This window comes from Dreissena polymorpha, chromosome 1 (assembly GCF_020536995.1).
Source record: "Dreissena polymorpha isolate Duluth1 chromosome 1, UMN_Dpol_1.0, whole genome shotgun sequence".
Lineage (NCBI taxonomy): Eukaryota > Metazoa > Mollusca > Bivalvia > Myida > Dreissenidae > Dreissena > Dreissena polymorpha.
The window spans coordinates 200,709,938-200,737,702 of NC_068355.1; the positions used below are offsets into that span (position 1 = coordinate 200,709,938).

General features: G+C 34.9%; 1 protein-coding gene across 1 annotated transcript; it reads right to left on the minus strand.

The window, feature by feature from the left end:
• Nucleotides 1-8,288: 8,288 nt before the first annotated feature.
• Nucleotides 8,289-22,938, minus strand: LOC127864606 (toll-like receptor 6). The gene is made up of 3 exons (XM_052404370.1): nt 19,241-22,938; nt 17,402-18,489; nt 8,289-14,248 (listed from the first exon to the last, which is right to left on the minus strand). The coding sequence occupies exon 3, from the start codon at nt 14,203-14,205 to the stop codon at nt 11,587-11,589; it is 2,619 nt and encodes an 872-aa protein (XP_052260330.1). The 5' UTR covers nt 14,206-14,248; nt 17,402-18,489; nt 19,241-22,938; the 3' UTR covers nt 8,289-11,586.
• Nucleotides 22,939-27,765: the final 4,827 nt, after the last annotated feature.

Below are 27,765 nucleotides of genomic sequence, written 5' to 3' on the forward strand. Positions count from 1 at the left end.
AAATACAAAAATTAATACTTGGAACAAAGAGATTTATTTGTAGAACACATATATTTGTGGACGCTCTACAACGACGTCGTATTATATGCGTAATAGAGCTTGGTTGCCAACACACACGTGATAACTCCGCATTATAATTAAAACGTGCATTTTAAAAAGACATATTCACATATTTCTTGGGTTATTAGTTATGTATGACATAACATTGTTTAACGTGACAAATGGGTCGCCCTGGAAAAACGAAGCTTATCCATGTGCATAAAGTGTCGTCATAGATTAGCCGAGGCACCGCAAAGGCTAATCAGGGACAACACTTTCATCTTTTATGGATGTTAAGTTTGTTAAAAGGACGTCTTTTCTAAGCGAAAATTCAGATTAGGCGGAAAAAGCTGTTCCCGATAAGCCTTTGCGGACTGCACCGCCTAATCTGGGATGACACTTTACGCACATGTCCGTATTTTTCCAGATCGACACTCACTTGTGTAATTGAACTTGGTTGCCAACAAACTGGTTAAAAAAAATCCGTTTTAAAGTAAAAACTAGTTCGTTTTTAAATAGACATATTCACAAGTTGCTTATGTTATTATTTATGTATGCCATTAAATCTCTTTATTCCTCAGACAACCAGGTATCTTTGAAAATATCGAAGTGACAAAAAGTTAGAAAGTCTCAAATCGTCAGACCTTGAACCGTACCTTTACAAACTGAACTACCTTCATAATAAAATAGATTTATAGTTGACGGCCATAAACGCACGTATAAAATTACAATGAAGCCATGATATACGTGTACACACAACAAAATGTTTGCCACAGGCAGAGAATATTATAATTCATAAAACGGTCAAAAAATAAGCACAAGTTATACGAAAATAACGAATTGTTGTTACATGACAAGAATACGTAACATCAGAGTATACATTTGTAGTATACTTTATATGAAAGTGCACTTTGTTAAAATATTCGACACGCATTCCTTCAATAAAGCGGCCAGGCTTATTCAATTTAGGCTTTTTAGCGTCATTTAGAAATTGTCGTATTTTTAAATTACAGAGCACGTTTGTTGAAATAAGCGATACATACTGCTTAAAAACGCCAAGGCTTTCTCAATTTACGCCTTACAAAACATCACTGACAAATAGTTGTTATTCAAGCATGCTTTATGCATTCATCGAATCAAACACGTGTAGGAAGATTTCTAAATGTACTCTCGCACTATTTTTTGTCTCGGTCGCACTTTGTAAGACTGACGTTAACATGCTCTGTGTGTGACGCTGACGTTAATATTTATTGAGCGGAACATGCATTTTCTGTATCACTTCATATGTATAAAAGTGTTAAAATGCACACGCACTAAAATACTGGTTTGTCACCCGTTCAATTGGTCAAATAATAACATTTCAGTGATTTTTGCATACAATGCCTACACGAAAAAACTTTGAAGCGTAAACACCTCAACTACACATCAATAGGATTAAATGAGTCGCGTTCTGAGAAAACTGGGCTTAATGCATGTGCGTAAAGTGTTTCCCAGATTAGCCTGTGCAGTCCGCACAGGCTAATCAGGGACGACACTTTCCGCTTTATGGTATGTTTTAGTTTCAAGGAAGTCCCTCCTTACCGAAAATCAAGTTGAGGCGGAAAGTTTCGTCCCTGATTAGCCTGTGCGGACTGCATAGGCTAATCTTGGATGACACTTTACGCAAATGCATTAAACCCAGTTTTCTCAGAACAAGGCTCAAATCATCCCGATTTGAAGCCCTTGGGACCAACGAACACACTTTTTCTTGTTTTGTGTATGCGCGCGTGTGTTTGTATTTTGGAGTTTATAAGGTCCTTCCGCGCCTGGGTCTGCATTATGTGTGGACCCAGACTGTTAAATTGTCCGGTAACCAAAAAGTCCATAATACTAATTTTGATGCTCACACGACAAAGTGTTGTGCAGATATCCTTCGAAAACTCAATGGTTTATGAGGAAACCGGCTTTCTTGGTTCATGACACACTGACCTCAATGTTGACAGGCGCCTTCCTCTCCTATGGATAAACCGGTATTCATGTTTCAAGCCTCAGTGACCTTAACATTTGATCTGTTGAACTCAATGTTAACAGGCGTCTTCTTCTCATTCAAAATAATCACGACACCAATTTAGATCTACTAATTCAAAGCGGTCTCTATCTCTATATATCGTACTGCAGAAACTGTGTAAGTCATAAGCCCCTTTGACCTACACGATCGGATTGTTCACATCAAAGCTTTCAAGTAACCAGCATGCCGATTGGAATGATCTGTGGTCAAAGTATTCTCTAGATTATGTGCGGTTATAAATTTATAAATAACAAGACCCACCATTTTCAGCAATATTTCTAGTCTATGTGTTGCCATAGCAACCAGAATTATTGACGTAGGAACACACTGAAATGACGTGTATAATTTTCAAGTTTCATGAAAAAATATGAATAACGTTTAAAGTTATCGCAGGATCCACCATTTTCAGCAATATTTCTATTCTATTTGTTGCTGTTTATAGTTTATTTATTGTCATAGCAACCATAATTCTTGACGTAGGAACAAAATGAAATGACGTGCATAATCTCCATATTGCCATCTGACCATGTTTCAAGTTTCATGAAAAAAAGAAGAACTTTTAAAGTTTTTAAAGTTATCGCAGGATCCAGAAAAGTGTGACAGACTGACGCATAGAGCGCAAACCATAAGTCCCCTCCGGTTTCACCAGTAGGGGACTAATTAATATGTTTCAACTTTTAGGCTGGGTTATACATTATCTCCCTTATTCACAATGTATTCAGATTATGATTACGTCCATTGAATGTACGTTTTTTAAAAGGTTCACATCTACTAGTTAGTAATTATTTGCTATACCGTTTTCATCTAAATTTTAAAGAGATGTAAATGTGGTTTGACTATAAAAAGTGTTCCTAAGTATTGAAACACCTTTAAGAAACCTGGCGCCAGTGTTTAAGAAAGATATTTTAAAAGGGCCTTTTCACAGATTTTGGCATGGTTTGAAGTTTGTCATTAAATGCTTTATATTGATAAATGTAAACATTGGTTCTAAAAAGCTCCAGTAAAAAATCAATAATAAAATTTAAAAAAATAAAACACAGGTAACCCTCAACAGGACTCGAACCACTGACCCCTGGTGTTCTGGAGTAAAAAGTCTGCGCATTAGACCCCTCGGCCATCCTTCCGTATACCATTATAGGTGTATTTTATACTTCATATAACCGATCCTCGTAGTTTCACAAAATATAACGAAAACAACAGAACTCTCCAAATTATTAATTCGTTTCGCGTTGCAACGCTTTATAATTTTCAGGTTTTTAAATCGTCAAAAGATGCATATAAAGGCTATTTTAGAGCATGGTAAATGTTCAGTATTACGGTTTCCTCACATATCATAACTAAAAAAAAAAATTGGCGAATATGAAACAACTTTATTCAATTTTGTCAATTTACCAAAACGTGAAAAGGGCCCTTTAAAAAGCCTTGCCGTTTACTGATTATATGCAAATACATTTGTTTAATTCGAAAGAGCCTCATACAACAACTCTTTCATTTAAATAACAATTAAGTATGTAAAGGTATTGCAGTCTTACATATAATTTTAAACACTCATCCTCGTCTACATGAATGATTTATATGATTGAACCTCGCTCTTGGAAACCGGACTTAATGCATGCGCATTCAGTGCCGTCCCAGAGTAGACTGTGTTATTGGCACAGGCTAATCAATGATGACACTTTCCTCCTTTATAGGATTTACACTAAGAATATACTGTCTTTAAACTAAAATTCATAAAACCGAAAAGTGTCGTCTCTGATATACATGTGTGGACTGCACAGGGTCATATGGGACGACACTTTACGCACATGTATTAGACCTCATTTTCCCAGATCGAGGCTCAATTTTTGAAGTGACAAAACCAAGCACGATTCACCAACAGTCATAATATGGTAATTTGAGTTAAGATTTCCGTTTAATTGCCCTGTTCGATTTTAACTGTTTTCTTTAACCCATTCATGCCTAGTTGACTCTCCTATCCTTCTAAATTGGATCAATTTATTTCCAAAATCAGGGATTTCTAGTACATTTATTTCTATATTTAGAATATTTTTTACAGAATTTCCTTTAAGCAAACAGCGCAGACCCAGATGAGACGCCGCATCATGCTAAATCTAAAATGGGGCTTAATGCATGTGCGTAAAGTGTCGTCCCGCTTGAGCCTGTGTCTTGCGAGTGGATGAGACGTGTCGCCTTAACTGGATTTTCAGCTAGGAAAAGATGTCTTTGAAACAAAAAAGTTCCACTAAAACGGAAAGTGTCGTCCCTGATTAGTCTGTGCGAACTGCACATGTTAGTAATGAAAAGCACACGCCTTTAGTCCCGTTTTCCAAGAGCGATGCTAACTTATCTTTTATCAGATTGTATTACGTATAATGCGACAACGAGAAATAAGGTCATCAGTTTGGCGATGGAACCAACGGACGCCGACAAGTCGTTGTGTCGCCAATGAATTTTAGAATTTCTGTGGGCGAAAATGATAATGTATGTGCACATATTGTACGACAACATAGTATAATTAACAAAATATTTACACATAATTTGAGTTGTTATTAATGTAGTAGGGGACTCATGGTATGACATCACTATCGTGTTTAATTTTGTTCTAATTATAATCTACCATTAATAATTCATTGCTTTTGAACATTTTTGGAACATTTACCGTGTAATCAAATAGTTAATTATATTTTTATCATGCCACCCTCGGGGTAAAAACATGTTCGCCATCCGCCATGACTTCGTATGAGAAAGATGCACAAATCCTGTTAAATTTTTTTTATGACATATTTGGCACTTTTAGACAGTTTTGACAGCATCTATAAGCACAACAATTCTGCAATATTTATAAACACCGTGTAAAGACAATTAAGTACAATAAACAGAAGCTCATTTAAAATCAGGGACACATCTAACCAAGATTAATATGTCTGTCCAACTTTCAAAGTCAGAAATGGGCCTGTTGATAACAATTATAGTGTGTTGTAGCCTACCAAAATTATGAACATAAATATATGATAACAATACCAAACAAACATTAACTGTTACCGTCATATAACATACATGCGAAAGAATACAGGCTTGGATTTTAAAAAATCATTAAAATTGCCCGCCAAATATTATCATAAGTACATATACCAAAACATTACCTTACACTTGAGATATATGGATCGGTTATATATGTATAAATATACATAAATTATGTTTTAAGAGAAAAAATATGAATAAATATCCTAAATGCTGTAAGTATTAATAAGAATTAGAGTAGTTTGAAAACAGCTTTCGGAAAATCTATTGAGCAAAAATGGCAACATACAAGACCAGTGCCATCTAATAATAGGATAAATAAGCATACCATATTTAAACGTAGTTTTAAGCTAATTAACATGACATTATTATTAGGCGAATAATACAATTACTTAATAAAATCATTCCACAATAGTTGTTGACAATTAAAGGTGCCGTTCTCCTTAAATTGTTGAAGCTGCATTATTTGTTAATATAGAATACATTGACATTATGTTCAATTCAATTCAGTTCTATTATTGTTATATTCATACTTTGTAAACAATAACACATTACTGTATGCTTGCTATGTACTTACTATAATTATTATTTATATATTAAATTAACAACGTGATTATGTTTAGTACCATCATATGCAAACTTTTAGAGACATTTCTATATCGTTTTTTTTTCATCACTTAAAAATCGCAAAACAAGCCGGTCGTGCCAGTTAGCGGCATTGTTTGTACCAAACTGAAGCAACGATTGTTCATAGTTATGTACCGCCCCTTCATAGCCTCCTTCCATTTCATAGCAAGTTCAGTGAAGTCTCTGTGTGATACGCGTTTAGCTTATTTCTTTTATCACACATGTACGACTCCAAGATTCTCAATGCATGAAGCTGTTTGTCACGTTCACCGAGTCCTCCATACGTGAGATATCGCAGAGAATGTAGGAAAAGCCGAGTATCCACCTCAGGACTGTCCATCCATTGTTTCTCATAGTAAGGTATCTGTGCAACTTCCTTTTCAGTGATATTAAGTTTCATTAAACAAAAAATATGAAAGGAATACAATACGATTTTTGCTTAAAAAACCTGTCACAGAATGCGAATGGAGGTTCGTTGAATGGGCTTTCACTGTAACCCGATATCATATTAGCAAACGCCAAGAGATCACGCGCTCCTTCTATGTGTCTACATCCACACACAGCCTTCACCTTACTGTGATACCTTCTCTCTACATCCTCCAACACTCGAACTGCCGCTTGAAGATGACCACTACAGTACAATGTCGAAGCCAACTTTAAACGATTAGAAGCTACATCAGTGTTTAAGGAATACTGAGAACGACCCTATAACTTTACTGTTAACAACATTGTGTTGTCGCAAACAATAAGATGATTGTGTTGAATTTTGGAACGCATACAAGTGTTTCATAAATTCTAAAGTAGCAATTTTCAATATGAATTTCGTGAAGTATTCAAAAACATTGTGTGTTACATATTGTATGTATTGCTCCAACTTTGTATTAGTACTGAGTAAGTAATGTTTTACTGATCTTAACCCAAAAATTGCTTACAAACACTCAAACTTTAGCAGTATGCTAATGCTGTAACTTAAGTAAACACCTCTAATTTCTCGAGTATGATTCGCCGTATATTACACGCTTGTAACCGACATCCAATTTGATATATATCTACATATAAACTACATCTTGTAAGATGTTCCTTTTCATGGAGTCTATATACACTAAAAGGCGTCTCTGCTGCACCTTAGAGAGTTTCCCATTAAACAAGTTCACTCCGTCTATGATATAATGCGGGAACCTTCCCAATCGGAGCCATTTCCTTTATTCCATAGAAATAACACATCCTTCCCTGTGGATCGAACTTATGTTCCTACTTTGGCTATGTTTACACGACTGTTTAAGTTGACATATGTTGAGTTTATCGAATTTTAAGTTAATTTAAAACACCGCGATAAAAAAGGCTCAAACGAAGAGCGTCAAAATGTGTGTAAACAATTGAATGAAACAAGTACTTCAATCAAGATCATTTATTTAATGAATTAACAATCAAAATGGGAAGTATATATTACTGCTTATTCTGATAATCTCATCTTTTGTTGACAATATCATTACGTCGCAGAATGTTCAAAAGAGTGAAAGGTTGAAATCAGCTGCGGCGTTGCCTGGAACTATTAGAAATGGATACACGTTCAGCCTTGCTCTGGAATTTTGCGAGTCACGTGACTTCGCCCTCTTATCAATTTTGGCTAATTGTGAAAAGGGTCAAATGGAAGAAATATAATTGTTAACGAACGGAATTTGTTTTCTTTTCTAAACATGGTCTTAGAAAAATTCACTTACAAGGGTTTAGAGACATTCTCAGAAGGAAATTTTTACCTGTATCTTGCAAATAGTCTTTCAACGCCATCGGCGCTCTCGTTCTACATTAAGTTTAAGTGTTTACGTTCAGTTGTACGGACATGGTCATCATAATGTTCATTGATGTGCAGCATCACACTCGTATCTGAGGTTTAAAAACGCACTTATTGGAAAACTAAATTTCAAGAGGGACAAACATTATGGAGGATAACAACAATTAACGATCTACATCTAAATAAGCTTTTGCAACGTTTTCCTCCATGCACTGTGCTGAATAGCTGCCAATAGTCGCAAAAACGTGATTAACGGTCGGGGCCGCAAGGTTTGGGAGCAGGGTTGGATAAGGTAGTTTCGCATTCATGAATGAATGCATGCTATGCTTTAGACAAAGTAAGCCCACGCATAGACAAACATTAATGAATAAAACAAAATTACATTCTACATAAACTGCCAAAAGTATCAATTGTTCATTTGATTGCAATAAAAAGGGAATATATAGATATATATATATATAATATATATATAAGGGAATATATTTTAAAATGATTAATAAACTATCGTGGATTATCACAGTCGTTAACAGAAAACAGCGTCTACCAACCTAATAAGTCATGTGGACTAACTTAGTATAGAAATTTGAAAAGTTGAATCTATTCCATAAAATAACCAAATGTACCTCAAACGGCATATAAAACAACAACACATTATAGCACCATCTTCTGTTGTAAAGTATAAAAGAACTACATTAATAAATCAGCATTATTATTATTTCCAATTATTAATATCCATTGATATATTATTTTGCAGTATTCGTACTAAACGTAATATAATACTGTTAAACGAATGAACAAACCAACTTAAGGGGGTAAGAGAGCTTTATTACTAAATCAAAAACTAACTACAGCTCCGTAAAACTTATGCTGAAAAGCGCGCCTGGTATGAATATACAACCAAAAACAATAATAAGCGTAATTAAATATGTGCAAAAAAGCGCGCAATGCAAATTAACAACATGGGAAATTAAGGAAAAAACCCCATAAAATTGGCGCATTTGAATTACATAGGTACACAAAGCATTAATTTACATAAAAGATATATGCCAACCAATGTTATATATAACAGCGAATCTAAGAAACCATCACGATGAGGCGCCCAAAGCCAATAGATAATTTCAATACAAAAGAACCTTATCGTTGCACTTAAAAGAAATGTTTCATAGCCACCTCTGAAGCAATTAAAAAAATGCATGCCTCAAGGGCCCGGCTGGAAGGGAAGGTTGGTAAACAAATCTTGCGTTTAGCACAGACGCGCATTGATTAATGACCTGTGGGCAAAGGCGGGCTGATAAGCCGGAAACCACGTGACCCAGACAGGGGTCCAGAAGGGGCAGCGCGGTATTGCTCATTCGTCTTAATACAATTAAGAAGCTTAATTACACTTTAATTTCAATTAACGATGCTTTTAAAAGATCTACAAGCAAGTCATAATAACAAATATCTTTTCTGTAATCGTTTTTGTGTGTGTGCTAAAATGACTTTTATGTTGTCAGTTCTATACGTCGACGCAAACCTGCTATGCATTAATGCAATCATACGCATTTTAAAACTTGTGTATATAAAAATGCAAATATATTCTAATAAAGGACTCAATTATCTTTGAGCTAAAGCTATACTATTGACCTTTTACAGCCTTTCAAAACTGTGTTCCATGCTACGCTGATGACGAAAGGTCAAACTCAATATTGGGCAACAAAAACCAACGGAAAATATAACCTCACAATGCACATTATATAAATAAATGTTTTGCATGGATTATAACGTTTTTCTGTTAGCTTAAATAACTTTTTGGAAAAATCAAGCTACAACGGAATATACTCAAAGTGTTTTAAAGCTTTAAATGGTGTGTATATTTTTTTCAATAAGAACACTTATCATTTGTACTTTAAATAAATGATAATGTGAATATGCCTTAAAGAGATAACCACAAACAAGGAATCATAATCAGTTCGATAAAAAATACATTTTTTTACACAAATAAACCAATACAAATCACACATATTAGGTAAACATAACTGTTAGACTGTTTAATACAGGAGTGGTAAGTACTTTGGCTAAATCTTTTAAACACTGCTTATCAATTGAAGTAAAATGCCGCTGCATTAAAAAAAGAAAATGTCCCATAGCACCATGTGCTGCTTTTAATAGTTTTATTGGAACTAGTCAATAGGGAACTCTTAAAAATAAAATCCCGAACACATTCGACAACATTAACAAATTAACGAGGGGCCTAGATTATGTGTTTTAGTTTTATTTCAGCTATATTTTACAGTGTTGTCTTCATAAAAAACACTTGGTGTCAAGCGAACACTTGTATTTTGGTGGGAAAAGTAACCAATAAAGGCAGGCGGGTGCTTGTGTAGAAAACAGGAGCTCGGGAAATCAACATAACTTTTCAATTAAACAATTTTTTTTCCACAAATAACATCAATATAAAACCCAATATTAAGTTAACATATACCATTTAGACAATTTAAATCAGAAAGTATGTACAATTTAAACTACGCTGCCGCTGAATTGCTACTACATACAATCAAAGAAACTTAACATATTTGAAAGCACCAAACGCTGCATGAACATTTCAGTATTCGAAATACATTACAATATTATGCTGGTTACTGTTTGTTTGTGCATGACTTTCATTTCACAATAACTTCACAGTCAGCATACAGGACGTTGGTTTCGAAAGAACACGCATATTTTAATTTTACTGTAGCAATTTGTTAATATTTAAATACATTATTTGTATCATAGAGTTCACAATTATGACGAGAATCTTAAAACTAAATTATGAAAGTGCTTTACCCATTTATGCCTAGTGGACTCTCCCACCCTTCTAAATTGGAGAAATTTATTTGCAAAATTAGGGATGTCTAGTATATTTATTTCTATATTTAGAATATTTCTTATAGAAATTCATTAATGCAAAAAGCGTAGACCCGGATGAGACGCCGCATCATGTCAAGGCCTTTTTTCTAGACGCTAGGCATAAATGGGTTAATTTGCAACTATGTTGAATATATATCGCCTGTCTTAGTTACAAAATGCACGGGCGTAAGTACAAGAGTCTGGATAGAGGTAGGGAACACAATTAGTCACTACAATACTACACAACCTTTCTGATTATTTTTCAGCTTATACACTTAAATTAAAAGACAACAATAAATAATCTAGGATTTTTAAATGATTTTAGCACAAGGTAGCACCAGCAGCTTTCTCTTTAAACGTACACCAAATACTAATATAAACCAAAAATCTTATAGTGTGTGTCATACTTCCGGTTTGATATATTTAGATACGGTGTAATGTGCTAATTTTAGTAACTGTCAGTCTGGTAAAAAAGAAGAAGAAAGGAAACGACGACTTTCTTGTAACTCTGAAGTTTGTACTTATTAATAAAACAATATAATATCTTTCGATTAAAACTATATCAAATGTAGACAAAGATAAATTAAAAAGTTTTGCACCTACCGCTTTCTTTGTACACACTAAAGTTTCTATATTTTGGCAGCGCATTTGGGCGAGTGTGCATAAGGGCGAGGAAATTATTTTGTATTTTTCAAGAGATCTGTTTTAAATTGGACAAATGTTAATTGCTAAATTTAACATATGCATTAAGAATTGTTCAAACAAAACTATTTGCAAAAATAATGCTTCTGGAAGAAAACGCAAAACTCGCCTTAGTATTTTAAAATTAAGTACATCGCCCAAACGCCGTAGACGAATATAAAAAAATGAAAAATAAATAAATAAATAAATATATATATATATAAACATACTATTAATAATATATATATACATAATATTAATAATATATACATATAAACTAGCCTATGACTACGTACGCCTAACACTAATGCATACCTTTATTTGTGTAAAACCAAGCCGTTTTAGTGACGCGCACTATACATGTTAGTGTACATCCGTCTCGTCACACACTATGTAGTGCATCCTCCTACAAAGTTGTCCTCAGTTGATGCCGAGGTTGTTCGTCCTGGGGTCTACATTCGTCCTCAGTTGATGGCGAGGTTGTTCGTCCTGGAGTCAACATTCGTCTTCAATTGATAGTACTTTTGTTCGTCCTGGAGTCTACAGAAGACTGTTGTGAGGGCATATTCATTGGGCTTCCAAGTAAGGAGGTAATTTCTTCCACGAGCAACCTCTGTCTGATGCTGTTTTCACCGTCGCTCCATTTCGCAACAGTCTTTTTCGTCAAGAGAATGCACCAGGATTTCTTCGCACTGTCCATGTTCGTGTCGTTCAAAATGATAAAAAATAACTTCCTTTCACCTCCGGATTCTACCCTGTTGACCAGAGCGATGTCGACCTGAAATTCACACCACGGGTCCTTCATAAGACTGTTGGAGAAAACCACAATGACACATCTTGATGCATGAATCACATCAAAGTAGTTATCTGCTTTGGATCCTCCTATGGCGCCATCTTTATTCGACGTGTGAAGTTTGTAACCGAGTTTTTCTTGAACCAGCGGAACCAACTGATGATCAACAAAGTGACCGTTAGCGTCACTGTTGATGACGTATGCGTCGAAACTAATGTTTCGTTCTCGTCTGCTCACGAGTGGCTCACGCTCGGGATCGTTTTCTGTTGTTTTGGTCTTAAAACGTTTCTTAAAACGATAACAATAGTATTGGAGATACCACCTGTTCCAAAATGCGACAAACACAAGAACGATTATCACAAACGATGCACATCCCGTGGCTATATAACCTGGTAGTAACGGATTTGGGGGTCGGCATTCTATCTCCGTCACGTGGTAATCTTTCAGTAGCCGAAGATGCATGTTAGGGGGAGTAATGCAAAGGTACTTGCTAGGCCAGTTTTGAAGATGGGCATTTTTCAAGCTACCAGAAGCGTTTATCTGGTCTCTAAACCAACGTGATACATCGTTGCAACTACAGTCAATCAGGTTATCGGAAATATCTAATTTTATCAGCGATTTCATAATACTCGATGTCAATATGTGTGTGTCATTAATTGTTATTTTGTTTGAGGATGCTGATATGTGGCTTAGTCGTGTTGCGAAATTATAATCTAAAGGTATATGCAACGACCGTAATTGATTTTTGTCAATTTTCAAATGCGTCAGATTTGCAAGGTTTCTGACGACATCGATCGGGAATTCCCTCAGTCCGAACCTTTTCATGGAAAGAATTTCGAGACTGCTCAAAGGCTCCAATATTTTAGCAAGAACGCTTTCATTTATTGCACCAATATAGTTATCTAAAATGTTCAACAATTTCATATTTTTGCACCACTGAAATAGTTCCCGCAAATCGCTGCGATCGAAACTTAAGAAGTTAGCCTTGATGTCGAGCAACTCCAGTTGGGGAAGTTGAAGGGCGAACGGCTCAAACTTGTGTATACCCTGCAGCTGGGAATCTATGTGAAGACATTTCAAATTACCAAACACTTCAAAAACGCCATTAGAAAAGGTGCTGATAGAGTTTTTGCTAAATATTAGCTCACTAAGATTTGGAAAGCAAAACAAACTGTGGTTTTTTAAGGTTTGTATGTGATTGTAACTAAGATCAATCCGTCTGACCGATGTGAAATTCTCTTTACTAGTGTTGGAACACATTGACGGCGGGAAAGTAAGGAACTGATTTCGACTTAAATCAATTTCCTGAAGATTTCCGGGATATCGTTCAAATTGAATAAAATTTAATGAAGTCAACCAGTTGCCTTTCAATTTCAACACTTGTAGTGAACGTAATCGTCCAATGTATGAGACATTGAAAACGAGAATGTTATTAAAACTAAGGTCGAGACATTTTAACGTTTCCAAACAATTCAAGTTCGTGTCGTCTAAATATCTAATATTATTTTCACGAAGATTTAATGAAGCAAGATTGGGAAAGTAGTTCGTTCCATTTGGACATACACCTGGATTGTACAACCTATTGCGAGTTAGATCCATAAACATTATAGTTGGCAGAACTGCTAAATTCACAAACGATCGGATTAAATTGTCTGTAACTTTCAAAGTTTTCAAATTCGAAAATAATTGTAACCATGTCAAGTCTAGTTCATTTAGTTCGTTTCGACATAATTCCAGTTTCATTATTTTGTCCAGATTCCAACCGATCAATTCTGCGTCTTGGATTTTGCCTACTCGCATTCCTTGCAATGCCACTGTCATACCCTGTGTGCGCTGTGACAATGCTACGCCGATAGCATCAAACAGCTCAGTTGTGTTCTTTATCTCATTATCAGAGAAAGACACCTTTCCTAAATCTCTCCTGCTTTCAAACAAGTTGGGGTCAATATAGATAATTTCATTGTCTTTAAAATGCACCTTTGTGAAATTTAAATTGCTAGGAACGATCTCAGACGACAGATTATTGAATAAGAATTTCTCTAGGTGTAATTCTTCAATGCGCATAGGCAGGAGTTCATGAAAGATTGATTGCCGAATATTGTTTCCGTTACAAAACACACTGGGTGGGTTTGTGTTGTCATGTGAGCAGTAGCAGATCTCTGATCCTTTACAGAGGTTCAATGTGTGTTTCGCGTTTGAAAAACGACCGATGCTTAAGAGTACCAAAACAAAAAGCAAGCTGTGCTCGATGACATGCTTTGCCATGTTGGACGTCATGATCACGAAATGTGTTAACACAACAAATATTATTTTGACGTTAATACCAGTTTTCATTCAGTTGTATGGTAATGATATTCTTGAATGCTAGCCAATCGCTCTGGAAAAAAAAGAAATGGATTACTTATCTGTAATGTTATAATAAAAGCAAGCCAATAGGTTTAAGTACATGGAAGTGAATGTCTAGTAAAATGAGATTATATTATTCTTATCTTTAGTTGTCCGTTTGAAGAAGTCATACATGCGAAAGATTTCATATATCCAGAGCAGGATTGGTAGATGTTCATTGTAATGGATGATATAGTGGTAACTTTCGATACAAATAAACCTTTTGAAGGTTATGGATTCACATATCTATCTTTCTAACGTTCCGAAAATGTCAATAGACAAATATATTTAAGTTGTGTACACGAAAGCTCTCAACAAATATTTTTCTTTGTTTTCTCCTCATAACAAATTCCACGAATTAGTTTTCAGAGGCATGTTAATAGCAGTTGTTTTATTGCAAGACAAAATTGTTAATAATTCAACCACCGTTCCAAGTTCAAACCAAAAACGCTTTTTACTTATGGTCGATGCTTAAATTTATATCATTTTTTTTACAAAAGCTTTGATAAGTGTAATAATCATTTAACATTTTAAACTCCCCCAAAATTAATAAACGCTTTCATGTTTCGGTCTTACAGAAAATGTATGTGTCTGAACAACAAACATTTCGTCTTATTATTCCTAAAGCTTCTGCGTCACAGATGATAAAACATATACGAATGCGACCAGCAATCTAGTTTGTAATATTACGATATTATTCAGTTTCCTGATCATCCTTGAAATGACTTTCCAGTGTGTTTAGAACTTTAATTATGTTAATTTAATAATGTTAATTATGTGAATGTTTATGAAAATGTTAATTAAGGTACTTATATATATGTGTGTGTATATTGTTTTCATGAGTTTTAATATATATTTTTTCACTTTTTGTCATTCTCCCAATCTACGACGTAGCAGCTTAACCAGTTAGTTGCCTTTTCTTGGTCTATTTTCAATTTCCTTAATAAACGCATGATAAGCAGCTGAAGTGTTTTAGGAAAGTGTTTCTACTGAAACAATACTCATGTCTTACGTGATGTTGAAAGTCATTTACAACCAATCTATTTTGTAGGCTTATTCCATGCCATGTGTTAATAGTTGTGAAGAAAATCTGCGATTTCTATTCACACACATTCCATCCGTGTAGCTTGTATGCCTTTAATATCTGAGATGTCTGAAGGATTAATAATTTATATTGCTGCTGACATTGACATAAACGGTGTAGTTTTTGTTAACGCATTTTTATTTGGTATTTACTTTCAGGTCCAAGTAGACGATAGAATGCTTATATAGACAGGGTTTAGTGAAGCCAAAATACAGTATAATAGCAAACTCATCGGAACCCGAATGGCGACCGGTATAATATATTAAAGATTTTGATTAACGATGTTCACAAATAATCACTTTAAATTTCATAAATTTGTTTAAATTACACAGTACGTTTCCCAATTTTCCGTTAAGGTAAATGAAAGCAATATGGTCCATCTTTTAATTAATGACAGCATTAAGGTACATTAGTTAATTATACATTAAGTAAGTGTATTTATATTTATTTTCAGAAATGAAATTGCTTCAGAGTGCATTATTTGCTATATTGGAAGCATATCGTTTTCAGTCTTTTATGAAGATTGTATTTGTCGATTTCAGTGTATTATATTATCATTTAATGAGTAGTTATATATATTATATATATATATTATTTTTATATGACCAGGAATAAAAAAACGATCTTACACTGAATATAAACAAATTATATGTTTACGAAATTCTGCGACAGAAAATAAACACATATTAGAGATTCATTTTCGGAATTTTTGTCGCTATATTTAATATTGTATTGAATTGTGTTATCTTTTTTTGTTGAACAGGCCGATGTTTACTCGTGAAATGTTATCAGTTATAAAATAAAAAGAAGTACAATATAACCGTGTGTTAAATTATCGCACCTTTACTTGACACTTAATTTATTTGCGTGTTGTTGTCACCGGTTGTGCATAGTGTTATTTCTTAAAATTTGACCCAGCATTTGTAAAAATATTGCAAGATATGTACATTGTCAGAAAGTGAATTCATTTCTGCGTTGAATAAGACCGAGTTCGTGAAAATCGCTGAACAATTGTTTAAGTAATGGCTGTTCGAAGCGATGCACCCGGTTTTCGGGTCATTTCGAGTTGAATACCTTATTATATATATATATATATATATATATATATATATATATATATATATATATATATATATATATATATATATATATTAAGTAGTGATTTTTTTCCAGCGAAGTTGATTTTTCGTTATTATTTGATTATTGTTCATTAAAATTGATGGTTTCACATTTTAATATCAGAGCCACGCGCTAACCACCTGTGGTCGTCATTCGGTGGTATTCTCCGCCCATCATTCACATTGCGTGAAAGACATCTATTTCAGAAGCTTGTAGAGTTCACGTTCAACTAGTGCCTGTTTGACCTCAATAGCCGATTAAAAATAATTCAGTCTAACGTATTTTATCGGTTACATGCATTAAAAAAACTTACTTCATGGTTTCATTCAAACGAAAACCAGAGGGGGGTAATCACGTGACAAACAAGATGGCGACGTCCATGCCGAGGCAGGTATTTTTCGTTGTTTTATACCCTTTATTACTTTTATTATTTTTTTATTCCGCTTACTTTCCAGCCATATAAGAAGAAAGTTACTGGCTTTACTCGGTGCGAAATTTCTTAGCGGGATGACCTAATTAGGGCTCCACTAAGAAAATTTGCGGGGAGTAAAGTCGAGATATAAAGCGAATTTAAATACGAAATAAACGCTAATCACCTTTTTACTGATGTGGCTGGAAAGTAAGCGTCATTTAAAAAATACACAAGAGTAATAAAGGGTATAAAACGGCGAAAAATAACTGTCTCGGTATGGACGTCGCCATCTTGACTATAACGTGATTGCCCACTCTGATAACTATGAAATTGCTGAGCAGAAAAGACACTCGAATCATGTTTATAATGTAACAAAAAGTTTTCCAAGTTTAACATCATCTTATTTATTTATTAGAAATACTTTATCCTATAACGGCAAACTATTCGGCTTAACAAATATTTATTATACAGTAACTGTCGAAAACCCTTTTTTTGCAGTTAAATTCTGATACAATCTTTTAATGACGTACCTTAAAACTAATCCGAATAGAACTCATGTCATCCACATCCGGCTAGATGTGTTTTATCTGTTTAAATGAAAGTGGAATTTTAAAAGATAAGTTTACGTTTGTTTTAATCTTCCGCATTTTCAATAGCGCGCTTGTTTTAATCTTTCGCGTTAACAATAGTGCGCTATCAGCTAAAACGGAAGCCGCTATTAAAGGGACTTGTGCACGGCTTGGTCGTATGACAATTTTTGAGAAAAAATGTATTTTGTTATAATAAGAAAAAAACGCAACATTCCTAAATAAGAGAGGTGCAAAGAATATGGGTTCATTAAAGGATAATCGTCGATAATTAAACTAAGAAAGCGTTTTATAACGCTTTTTATCGCTCATTAAAAAATACATGTATTACTAACACGGTGTTTTCAAAAGCCTCAGTGGTGCAGTGGTTATTCGTTAGATGTTTTTGTTTTACATAGCCGGATTCGAATCCTTTTGTATTTATTTATTTTTTTCATTTGTAAAAATAATTTAAAACTATAACAATCAATAAAGTTGTGTTCGTTAATACATTCCATGGTAACAAACATATGCGACCAAGTCCCTTTAATTCACGTAATTACATGAAAAGTACCTTGTTTTTTTTTCAAGAGTTTTTTTTATGTATGCATGTAGTTTAAAGTCCAATATTTATAAGAGATCATTGAACACGTATTGTATATTCAGACCGCTTGTGTTGCTGTAACGATACGGTTGTTAAGAGTTACATATTGGGTAAACTGTCAACTATTATGATTTTTGTCAGTATTCACGGATTTATGTGAAGTCCTCACGTGTCGAGAAAGGTTTGTTTTGTGTTTGTACGTCTTGAAACACTCCTCACACCTGTAACACTTGTCCGGCAGGTGGGTCTTGACGTGCTCTTTGAGGTCACTCGCACTCCTCACTTCCAACCCACACTGGTCACATTTAACAAATCCCTGTTTTCTTTCGCTTTTCTCGTGAGCCGCGAGTAGGTATTTGGCCGCAAAGCTTCTTCCGCACTGTACACACACGTGACGTTTGGGCCCTTCATGCTTTGAAGCCCTATGCCTTCTAAGATGGTAGGCATCCTGAGCAAAAAAAGGAAACATATTAATGAGTCGTGTTCTGAGAAAACTGGGATTAATGCTTGTGCGTAAATTGTCATCCCAGATAAGCATATGCAGTCCGCAAAGGCTTATCAGGGACGACACTTTTCGCCTAAACTTGATTTTCGGTAAGGTCGGACTTCCTTGAAACTAAAAATACCATAAAAGCGGAAAGTGTCGTCCCTGATAAGCCTGTGCGGACTGCACAGGCTAATCTGGGACGACACTTTACGCACATGCATTAAGCCCAATTTTCTCAGAACAAGACACATTTTATTCACATGACGTTTCAATGCGTAAACACGCTATTTAAAACATAATAGTATCTGAGGACACGCGTTCGTTATTTTTTAATTACCAATGATTATTATTAACATATTGCAAAATATATGATAACCTGATAAATGAGATATATTGTATATGTGTGTTGTTTCAAGAAAATCCGTTCATCTCTTTGTCAGTATAACTGCATAAAACTATAACTATTTTTAAGGTATTTAATCCATTTATGCCTAGCGTCTAGTAAAAAGTCCTTGGCAAACAGCGTAGACCCAGATGAGACATCGCATGATGCGGCGTCTCATTAGGGTCTGCGCTGTTTGCTTAAAGGAATTTCTGTAAGAAATATTCTAAATATAGAAATTAATATACTAGACATACCTAATTTTGGAAATAAATTGATCCAATTTAGAAGGATGGGAGAGTCCACTCGGCATAAATGGGTTAATCTTACCTGAAACGCTTTCCCACAGCAGTAATAGTTTCCAGAGTTAGCGTGTTTCCGTGTGTGGCGCAATAACGCAGCTCGGGTCTTTAACATCTTGCCGCATTCGAAGCATAGAAACATAACTAAAAGCAAAAATAATATTGAAAATAATATACGATACATTTCTTCACGTGACAGTAGTGATTTGCGCCAAAATAACAATGAAATTTAATCCAATAACATAAAGTGTACACTTATTTTAGGTAAATATGAAATTGTCATCGATTTTAGATGCTCCAGCGTAAGACTTTAATATGATAATGGAGATTGTATAGCATGCATGTATATGTATTAGTTCAACAAGCGGTGCAAGCGTAGTGTATAGCCATGATGTGTAATACATGCTATCGCATTTAAAAATCCATTATCAAATACATTGTTGACTAGCATTTGTTTAAACAACTAAATAGAACTGAAAAACTGAAAAACAGTATACCACACAAATCTTTCTTAAACGTATACATCACAGATCATATTACTGTAAGAATATTTGTCTTGACCTGTTTTTCGTAAATATACAACAGAAATCTGAAAATGAATGCAAAATGATATATTGTAAGCTCCACCCATAAAGTTTCTTGCTTAATTTCACCAGAGGTGATGTTTCTGTGTCAAAATAAAATAATGTCCCCACACTGATCCTACATTTTTCTAACCGTTCAAACGCGCGGTTGCACTTTGCTGACAAAACACTTATTTGTTATATAAAATCATGATACCTCATACATGAGCGGGCTCTCCACTTTATCACATTAAATGGTGAAATATTTAAAAAGTAAAATCATTGAAAATGTTACCTGCGTCGCGCCTTTGTTGATCTTTTAACTCCCCACACAGATCTTAAAAAGTCACGTGATATAGGCACCTTGATTTGTCTACGATCAAATATTATTGTAACTGCTTAATTGCCGTATTAAGATTATTGTTCCGAACTAGTATAAAGTACACGTAAATGTAAATAGTTCTGAAAGGGACATATAGACGGCTAATACGGAATAATACTTACTCAAACTATACAAAATATATATAGAATGGCTGCCAAAAACATAGGCCTTTATACAAACAAAAAGTAATATAGTTTACCAAAAGCGCGGAAAACGATCATATAAATAGTTGTTGTATGATTGCTAATTTATGGTTAATGTATCCGGGCCAGGATGTGTGCGTTGTTGATGTTAAGAATTCGAATCCTTCGACAAAGTTAAATCGTTCAATTAAAAATCGCATCAATGTGCCGTTGCTTCTACACATTTATCTGAAAAAGGGTGCGCATTCTTTAAAATATGGATGTTGAAACGGGGAAATGTGGTCGATTTTCACTTGTGCACAATTAAATATTGTTTATATATTTGCTCAATTGAACGTGAGACTTACGTCGCTCCAGGCGTCGTTAACGGTACGAATGAGGAATAGGAGGTTGAGTGAAACAAGCTGACAGACATGATATGCCAGTGTAACTATATAAGAACTAAGTTGAGATAGACGTGACCGTGTAACTATATAGGAACTAAGTTGATATAGACCTGATCGTGTAACTATATAAGAACTAAGTTGATATAGACGTCACCGTGTAACTATATAGGAACTAAGCTGATATAGACCTGATCGTGTAAATATTGGAACAAAGTTGATAAAGACGTCACCATGTAACTATATAAGAACTAAGTTGATAAAGTCGTGGCTACGTAACCATATATAGGAACTAAGTTGATATAGACGTGACCGTGTAACTAAATAGGAACTAAGTTGATAAAGACGGGCCATGTATTTATATAGGACCTAAGTTGATATAGACATGACCGTACAACTATATAGCGGCTAAGTTGATATAGACGTGACCGTGTAACTATATAGGAACTAAGTTGATATAGACGTGGCCATGTGACTATATAGGAACTAAGTTGATGTAGACGTGACCGTGTAACTATATAGAAACTAAGTTGATATAAACGTGACCGTGTAACTATATCGGAACTAAGTTGATACGTGTATAGACGTGGCCATGTGACTATATAGGAACTAAGTTGACACAGACATTACGGTGTAACTATATAGAAACTAAGTTGATATAAACGTGACCTTGTAACTATATACGAACTAAGTTGATATACACTTGATCGTGTAACTATCGGAAGAAAGTTGATAAAGACGTCACCGTGTAACTATATAAGAACTAAGTTGATAAAGTCGTGGCTTTGTAACCATATATAGGAACTAAGTTGAAATATAGTTGATTAATATATAGAAACTAAATTGCCATAGACTTGACCGTGTAACTGTATAGAAACTACGTTAACAAAGACCTGACCGAATAACAATATAGGAGACATAGACGTGAACATGTAACTTTATAAAACCTGAGTTGACATAGACGTGGCAGTTTAACTATATAAAAACAAAGTTGATAAAGACGTGGCAATGCAACTATATAGGAACTAAGTTGACATACACGTGGCCGTGTACCTATATAAGCATTAAGCTGATAAAGACGTGGTCATGTAATTATATAAGAACTAAGTTGGTATAGACGTGGCCATGTAACTACATTTATATAAGAACTAAGTTGGTAAAGACGTGGCCTTGTTACTATATAAGAACTAAGTTGTTTAGACCTGACCGTGTAACTATAAGTTGATTTAGACGTGGTCATGTAACTATACAGGAACTAAGTTGATATAGACGTGGCTATGTAACTTTATAGGAACTAAGTTGATATAGACGAGACCGCGCAACTATAGAAGAACTAAGTGGATAACGAAATGGCGGTGTAACAATATAAGAACTAAGTTGATATATACCTGACCTTGCAACTACATATAAACTACCGGTAGGTTGACAAAGTCATGTCCGTATAACTATATAGGAACTAATGAGACATAGACGTGGCTGTATAACTATTTATGAACTCTGCAGACATAGACGTGGCCATGTATATACATGTTCATGTTGGAAATAATGTGACATAGACCTGTGTAACTGTATAGGAACTTAGTTATATAGACGTGACCGTCTTACTTTACAGGCGTTACATTTTTTCTCAAATTCACATCTAATACGAGTTTTAGGATAACAATCTTCCTCAACGTCACAAATTTTATGGTTTGAATAAGATCACAATGTTTCTCAATGTCATTTTTCCATATATGGTTTAGTTAAGATCATAATTTTATTGAATATAACATCTTTTATGGTTTGGATCAGATCACAATGTTATTCAATGAAACATCTTATATGGTTTGGTTAATAACACAACATTCCTCTTCGTCACAAATGATATGGTTTGGATAAGATCACAATGTTTATCAATGTCACATCTCCATATATGGATAGGTTTAAATCACATTCTTCCTCACCGTAACAGCTTATATGGTTTGGTTTAGATTACATTCTTCCTCAACGTCACATCTTATATGGTTTGGTTCAAATCACATTCTTCCTCAACGTCACAGCTTATATGGTTTGGTTTAGATCATTCTTCCTCAATGTCAAACCTCCATATATGGTTTGGTTTGGACCACATTCTTCCTCTACGCCGCATCTTATATGGTTTGGTTCAAATCACATTCTTCCTCAACGTGATATATTTTATTGTTTGTATAAGATCACACTGTTCTTCACTGTCACACCTTTTACGGTTTAGTTAAGATAAAAAAATATCCTGCTAACGTACACTACTCGGCCATGTGTGTCATATAGTGCGCCTTAAGGTTCCCTTTCCGGTTGAACCTCTTGTGGCACACGGAGCACTCATACGGCCTCTCGCCCGTGTGGACGATCTCGTGAATCTCAAGCCTCGACTTGAACATGAACGTCCTACTGCAGTAACGGCACGCAAACGAGCCTTCCTCTGAAAGAAAATACAGTGCACACATATTTACATATTGCAATTTTCGAATAACTGAAGGAGGATGTTGATACATTTTTACGCGTTAAATCGTCTACAAGTCTAATTGCATTTAACCTTAAATCGAAAGTGCAAAACCAGAAAAGTAGTCCACTTGTTATATGAAGTAGCAGTGAGTGCAAGACCTGAAAAGTAGTCCGCTTGTTCTATGAAGTAGCAGTGAGTGCAATACCAGAAAAGTAGCCCGCTTGTTCTATGAAGTAGCAGTGAGTGCAATACCAGAAAAGTAGTCCGCTTTTTATATGAAGTAGCAGTGAGTGCAAAACCAGAAAAGTAGTCCGCTTGTGATATGAAGTAGCAGTGTGAAGGCTGGTACGCATGTAAAGCACAAGTTTACACGACACCCAGAGTTTCCTTCTATAAAATCATTTATGAATTGTCCTTGGTGGTAATGGAAAGGTCATAGACTCATATGTCGTGAAGGAAAGAACAAACACAATTTTGTTGATTGAAAACGGAGCATTTATTATAAAATGCCATACAGTAGATAAGAATAGAACAGATTCTTTCCAGACTGGCATTATGGGCGGTAAAAACACGTCCCTAGATTCAAGAAACATAATTGTATATAATAAAACTGATTCACTAATATCAATATTTACAATCTGATCTGTACTAACAAGTTTAATTGATACTTATGGAATCACATTAATATTTCATGCAAAATGTCATGCTCTGACAAAATCTGCAGTTAATATACCGTAAATATATGAATGGTTCAATACTAAAAAAAAATGCTATTAATAAATGAACCACTTACGCTAAAAACAATAAACTTAAGATTGCTACAGATTTTAACATATATTCTTCACTACAACGGTTGCCGCCCACGAACAACTCCAATTACTTTTTTCTGGTGGGAATACCTGACCAAGGACGAGACATGTGACCAGCGTGAACAATGCACTTGTGTCTATTCTTCAAAATATATATATGACGGACTTTTTTCCGAGCATGCTCGGAACATCCTCCAGGAAATGCATAGAATTTTCATATACAGATGTATTCACATACAAAACATTAATTTGAATGTGATGTTACTAACCCGGATGACAAAATGGGTGGTAAAAACACAGCCACAAGAAGTATACAAAACAAAAGAAAAATCTTAGATGCGTTATAACAATTAAATAAGATAAAAAATGCGTTCTACTAACACATATAAACACGGAATGTACGGGAGTCAAACCCTTTTGCGGAGAAAGGGTGGGGTGTATGTTAATTTTGACCACACTGGGTGTCACAGTCTTTAAAGAACAAAGGGCAACAATGGTCCTGACCTAATTTGATTGGTCAAAAGGGGCCATGTGACCCTACACTTAGGTTTAATACAAGTAATAAAATATAATGTTTAAAACAAGTATAATAGTAACAGCAAATTACTAATAAAAAAGGCGTGCAATGACACACAAAAGAATGATTGCATGAAATATTATTTAGCTGTAGGATACCTAATATATTTGTTGCCTTTAATGAGTGATCAAAATGTACTAAACGAGTGGTTATAGAACAAAGTATACTATTTAGCCATGACCATGATTGGACTGAATATACGATTACTGTTCACCGTGAAAAACACATGTTAACATTATGCTAAAGGACAAAAGAATTGGCGTTTGCAAAACATGTATTGATGCCGAAATAAATGGCACATGGTTTACTTCGTCCAAGTAGACATCGGTTAGCATACAAAGTAATACAAGGATAATGAAATTGACTGGAGCTAAATTTTTGTAAATATCGTGTCAAAAAGTATGACATGTTTTATTTTACAGACATGTTTGCAAAAATTATACTTTTGAATTAAAAAATACATCCAACACTTTTTGACCGATGACTTCCCTTTCATTCTGCTTGATTTTTACATTTTGTTTACTAATATCGATTTGTTTAAAAAATAACACTTGCTTCCTTCTTTTGCTGGTTAATATTGAATTTGCATTGTTTTAATATTTTTTAGTACAAAATAAATATAGTTTAAAAACCTGCAGATACAAATACGGCTATATCTATAATTAGCTTTAAATAACATTTCAGTCTATAAAAGATAATTCGTAAATCTTTGATTATACCGACAATATGTTTGACTGTGAAAGTAAATAGCTATTAACAGAAATAATTGGGGTAGATATTTGTATAATAATATTGAATAGTGTTTCAAATGTAAAAGCTGTAAAATAATATATATATATTTGTTGACAAAAGTAATATAACTTTAGTAATACATTGTATCAGCGAAACCACAACATTTGTATGTGTATTATCCCTTCGGAATCGATTCGTCATGGCTCTTTTCATCACGCGTATATGACCAATGTACCAACCGGATTATCGCAAATAGCGGATACGTGGTCTTGTGGTTACACACTCTCGGCAGACCTCCAGCGTCGCAGGTTCTTCCTTTCAACAGTTCTTATTCGTCTTTTGCATGAGACGTTAAACCGATGTGCAATGTACTTAGCGCGTCCCACGGGCTACTTAAAAGCCCTAGGGTTGTCTCTGGAACAGGGATATCAAATGTATCTCGCACTCTCACCCACGGCCCATATGCGATGGTCATATGGGAAATTCCCGTTACACTCGATACAAATAAGCACGCTCATCACTTCTATCATGGATTAGAATTAAGATTTAAATACTTAAAATGTATGCTTTTTTATACAAACCCAATAAAATAAATCTTAGAAGAAATGTAGATAAATGAATACCGTCTGCATTTTCACGTACTTCCGCAATCAAAAGAACTTGAACCACAGTATTTACATTCACTTAGTTACTCAGAACACCAGTTAACTTAACGCACAATCTCGAATTAGGTGGGTATTCCCCTTCATGTTAGTTTGCTATTTATATCAGCCTCGCTCCTGTGAATACGAGGCTTCATGCATGTGTGTAAAGTGTTGACCCAGTTTAGCCTATGCAGTCCGCACACACTTATCATGGACGACACTTTTCGCTTTTATCGATTTTCTTCGTTTCTTCGGAAGTCCTTTCTAAACGAAAATCAAGTAAGAGCGCAAAGTGTCGTGCAAATCATTACTGTATAACTTCAGTTTAATTTAAAATTCGGATAAAAGCCCACGCAAACCATTTCAGAACAACTTAATTTTAAGATAAAAGCATCTGTAAATTGCTTTTTGACAGTTCTAATTTACACGCATTTAAGTTTCAGTATCTATTCAAGCACCAGCCAATAACTTAAGTTTACCTTGTTCTTACAGTTAAACTTTTGATTGTGGCATTTACATATTTTTTAATTGGACTTCTGCCAAAAGCTACTACAGGCTAGTTTTTAATTAAAAAACCCCAAAGCATTCTGTGAGATTTTTTAGTTAAGCCTCGATCTGTGGAAACTGGGCTTAATGCATACACGTAAAGTGACGTACCATATTCGCGTGTGCAGTCCCCACAGGCTAATCAGGGACGACACTTTCCGCTTTTAAGGTATTTTTTTGTTTAAAGGAAGCATCTTATTAGCAAAAATTCATGAAAAATTACCATTAACGTACTAACAATTTCTCGATATTTTCTACTTCAAGTGTACAAGCATATGTCGGTCCATGTTTCCTTTGGTCGAGAACCGCCTGTTGCATACAGCGCATGGGAAGGGTTTCTCTCCGGTATGCGCGCGCATATGCCTCTCAAGGTGAACTGGGGCATAGAAGGCCTTCTTGCAAAACACACAGGAGTAGTATTTTTCTGAAAAAAAGTAACTCGAGATTTAATGTGCCGCGTTTGGATAATTAGTTTAAAGAATTAGTTTAAAGAAAGTATAAATATATTGCAAAACAAAATCAAATCTATGCGGATATTGTCGTACCAGATAAGCCTGTGCTCAAATAATTTGCAATAACTAAACAATTAAATTGTCGCCAGAATATCGGTTTTCTATTAAAGTATGCACGAAACGCAAAAAAACAACAACTGATTACAAAACATGGGTTAATATACGATAACATAAAATGAGATTATTCTTAAAAAGACATAGCATTTGGTTGCAGGTTATCCAAAAAAAAGATCCTGCCCAATCTATTTCTCTTTATCCTCCCCCTTTCTCATCATCATCATCATCATCATCAGCAGCAGCAGCATCATCATCAACATCATCATCGTCCTCCTCCTCCTCATCATCGTCGTCGTCCTCATCATCGTCGTCGTCCTCCTCCTCCTCCTCATCGTCCTCATCATCGTCGTCCTCCTTCTCATCATCATCATAATCATCCTCATCATTAGCATCATGATAAACACAGTTTCACCATCACAGTATCGTCGTATTCATTATAGCCAGTACGACATGTCTGAACATATCCATCAAAACTTCTAGGATGGTCTGATGATGCGGGGAAGATAAATGGTCATGATTCTAGTGACGGTGACAATGATATAAAATGACGACGACAATGAATAACGATGACGATGAATGTGATGATGATGATTATGATAATTCAACAGCACATGCTCGATTGCGTTGAACACTAACGCTTTAACCAAATTACACGCTTCAACATGTGAACATCAAAACGGCCAAACCAAATGACTCTGATTGTGTAAATTGACGGCTTTCTTCGATTGCATGCATTCTATATAT